This window comes from Penaeus monodon, chromosome 21 (genome assembly GCF_015228065.2).
Source record: "Penaeus monodon isolate SGIC_2016 chromosome 21, NSTDA_Pmon_1, whole genome shotgun sequence".
Taxonomy (NCBI): Eukaryota; Metazoa; Arthropoda; class Malacostraca; order Decapoda; family Penaeidae; genus Penaeus; species Penaeus monodon.
Genome location: NC_051406.1, coordinates 44,837,947 through 44,840,813, shown reverse-complemented (window position 1 = coordinate 44,840,813; position 2,867 = coordinate 44,837,947). Strand labels below are relative to the sequence as shown.

The window sequence follows — 2,867 nt, the reverse complement described above, 5'->3', positions numbered from 1 at the left end:
CTCCCTTATTTCGGGAACATTTCAGCTGGAATCTGCATGTGTATTACTTCACGGTACGGTTTTAACCAGGGCGTATCATGTTTTTATTATTATTATCTGGGAATAAAGGCGTAGATGAACAAGTAACTATTATTATGTCAATGAAAAGGATATTATCTTTTAAATGTCACGCAACATTCACATTAAAACTATGGCATTTTGGAACGAAATTCCCCATTGATATTAGGGATTCCTCTCGTTCTGAGGAGGAATCGGCGAGGCTTTTGGGACAAACTGAAGGGTCTGTAGAAAATTCGTGGATTTGAAGAACTGTCTTTTGAGTTAGATTTTGAATTAGGTTGAGTTTATAGACTTTGTGAGGATTCCTAGATTCTGTTTGTGTTTTGCTTGTTATCAGTGAGTATGGTTGATAGAAATAGAGCTGTTGCAAGTGTGTGAAAAAGTCATTTAGAAAGAAGTCAATGCTGCATGTCTCATCATAGGTCATTGACCCTGTATTGTGTATTGATTTTATTCAGGGTCCAAAGCTTGTATAACGCAGCCAAATTCTTTTCTGCAAGGATGTGTGAAGAAGATTTATTAGGCATATTATTAGCCAATGACATCTTGATTATGGATGAGAAAATAGAGAAAACAGAGAAGATTTGTGTAAGTGCTTTAGAATTATCTGATACCCTCTGTTTTTTTTTCTTTTTCAGGGCTTGATAGTAAGAATTTATTTTCTTATAGAGCAAACATGATATCGAGTTCACTTGCCACTTAATCTATGTCCCTACTCCCCCCCCCCTCAAAAACCAATCATTTTGTGGAACTGATAGTTCAGCGACTTCTACTCCATTTCCTCACTTTATGATGCCACGTATTCTGAGTTCGGCAGGTAATGACTCATATGTAAAAGTAAATTATTATATATTATATTTTTGTTCTGGGGTGTGCAGTGTCATACTGTCCCTCAAAATCTTAGAACCTTCTGCAATACAGTTGTTTCATCTGTGTACGGAATGGTAAACTGGAAGCTCTGTCAAAAGATATTAACAGCTCAGGAATCTGCCTTCCCTCCAGATATTTGTGGATTGTTACTTCCACGTCCATATCCTTTTGTTCTCAGTTCTGATTTACTGTTGTCTCGTATTTATAAGGAGTACATTGCTCTTATTCTTGCTCCATGTACCTGAGGCTGTTTTGGGGGAAAATAAGCTGTTGCGTAGTAGAAGTAGATATCGAATGACTGTCCAACTCTGTTCCCACCTTTGGTAACTGAAGGAGAATCACCAGGGCCTTGACCTTCAGTACCTATGCAGAGTACTTCTAAAGTTACTTGTCAGAGGGCCAACTCTCCTCTCAAATAAAGGGTTTTGGGTATAGCTGGAGTGTCTCCATCACGACCACAAAGTTGTGATAATATCTTGAGGCTCTCTTTGATCTTACATTGGTTTGATTCATAATTAGACATTATATTTTTTCTGTGTTGAATGCATATAGATACAAGGCATTCCATGATTACCTAAGTTGTATTTTGGATTTACAGAGAACTTGGTAGAAATCTGCACTGTATATCACATTATATCCTGGGAAGAAGTAATAGGTTATTCAAATTAGTAACCATGAAACTGGTAATTTCAATACATTACATTATACATTTATTGGGAGTCAGGGGTCACTACAGCTTTTACTGGAATGGACTCTATCACCCGTGACCCAATAATTACTCCTGACTCTGACCCCGTTATTGGTTTAGACTCTGGACCCCATGACTTCTGTTCTGACTCCACAGCCTGAAAGGAAATTATTTTACCTCTAATATTTTAATTAAACCACTAAGAAGAATGTCTTTAATGTCTGTTTAGGAGATAAGGTTGACTACTTTTGTGCCAGACTTTTTATAGATTTTTAGGTTTTTCTTTTAAGTACAGGGTATCAAGTACTATTCATGCATATATAATACATTTTTATTGTTTATTTTGCTTGTGGTGATTGAGAGTTCTGTATGGATTAGAGTATTGATTTTTTTTTCCCCCCAGAAAAGCCTGCAACCATGTCAGAAGAGATCCAGATTATCACTGCACCACTGGTCAGTGTGCGAGTTACGAGTAATGTGAACAGCTTTACAGCAGAGAAAAGATATGATCGAAGTCTAACCATAGGGGACCTGAAGGTAAGAATAAGCTTAGTGCATAACAGAAAATTAGGTTCTGTATATATTTTGTTCTGTTACACTATGCTTTTTCTTACAACAAAAATGTAATATATTTAATTTTGATTACTAGAATATTAAAGTTAACCATTAGGAAACTAGACAAGAATTTTATATATGGTCATAAAACAATAATAACTTATATCCTCAACTCCTCAGGGCCGCCTGGAACTCATCACTGGTGGATCAGCTGCGACAATGAATTTGGAAGTGTACGACCCTGACGACAAGCTCATTTGTTTCCTGAATGACAACGATGCCCTTCTGGGTTCATTCAACATCGAAGATAATTACAGGATCCATGTGAGTCCATCCTCCAAAGGGAAAAATCTGTCTCTGTAAATTGTATATGCTCTACAAAACTTAATTATTCCCTGATTTAGATTAGAAAGTCTAAAAGTTTTGGATATTCTGCCAGTTATTACACATAATTGAGAATTTTTTTTTGACTTTCGTAGATTTGTTTATTTTGATTACTGACTCCTCCTTAAAGGTAACAGACAACACAAAGAAAGTTGGAGAGTTTGAAGACGTGTCAAAGGTGGAAAAGTTTGAGCTGTCGGAAGAAGAATATGCTAAGCGCAATGGTTAGTTCTTTGTTATGTTTGCACGTGAGGAGAAGCCTGCCTGCGTTATGAAATTGCTCTTAAGCGCAGATGGATAAAACATGTAC

At 36.6% G+C, this 2,867-nt stretch overlaps 1 protein-coding gene across 1 annotated transcript in view; it reads left to right on the top strand.

Annotated features, from left to right (window-relative positions):
* Window positions 1-2,867, top strand: part of LOC119586527 (tubulin-folding cofactor B-like) — a gene marked incomplete at its 3' end in the record, with an annotated part of 10,165 nt that overhangs the window by 297 nt on the left and 7,001 nt on the right. Inside the window, 3 exon segments of the mRNA XM_037935281.1 lie at window positions 2,022-2,155; window positions 2,354-2,497; window positions 2,688-2,781. Of these exon segments, the coding sequence (XP_037791209.1) occupies window positions 2,022-2,155; window positions 2,354-2,497; window positions 2,688-2,781 (372 nt within the window).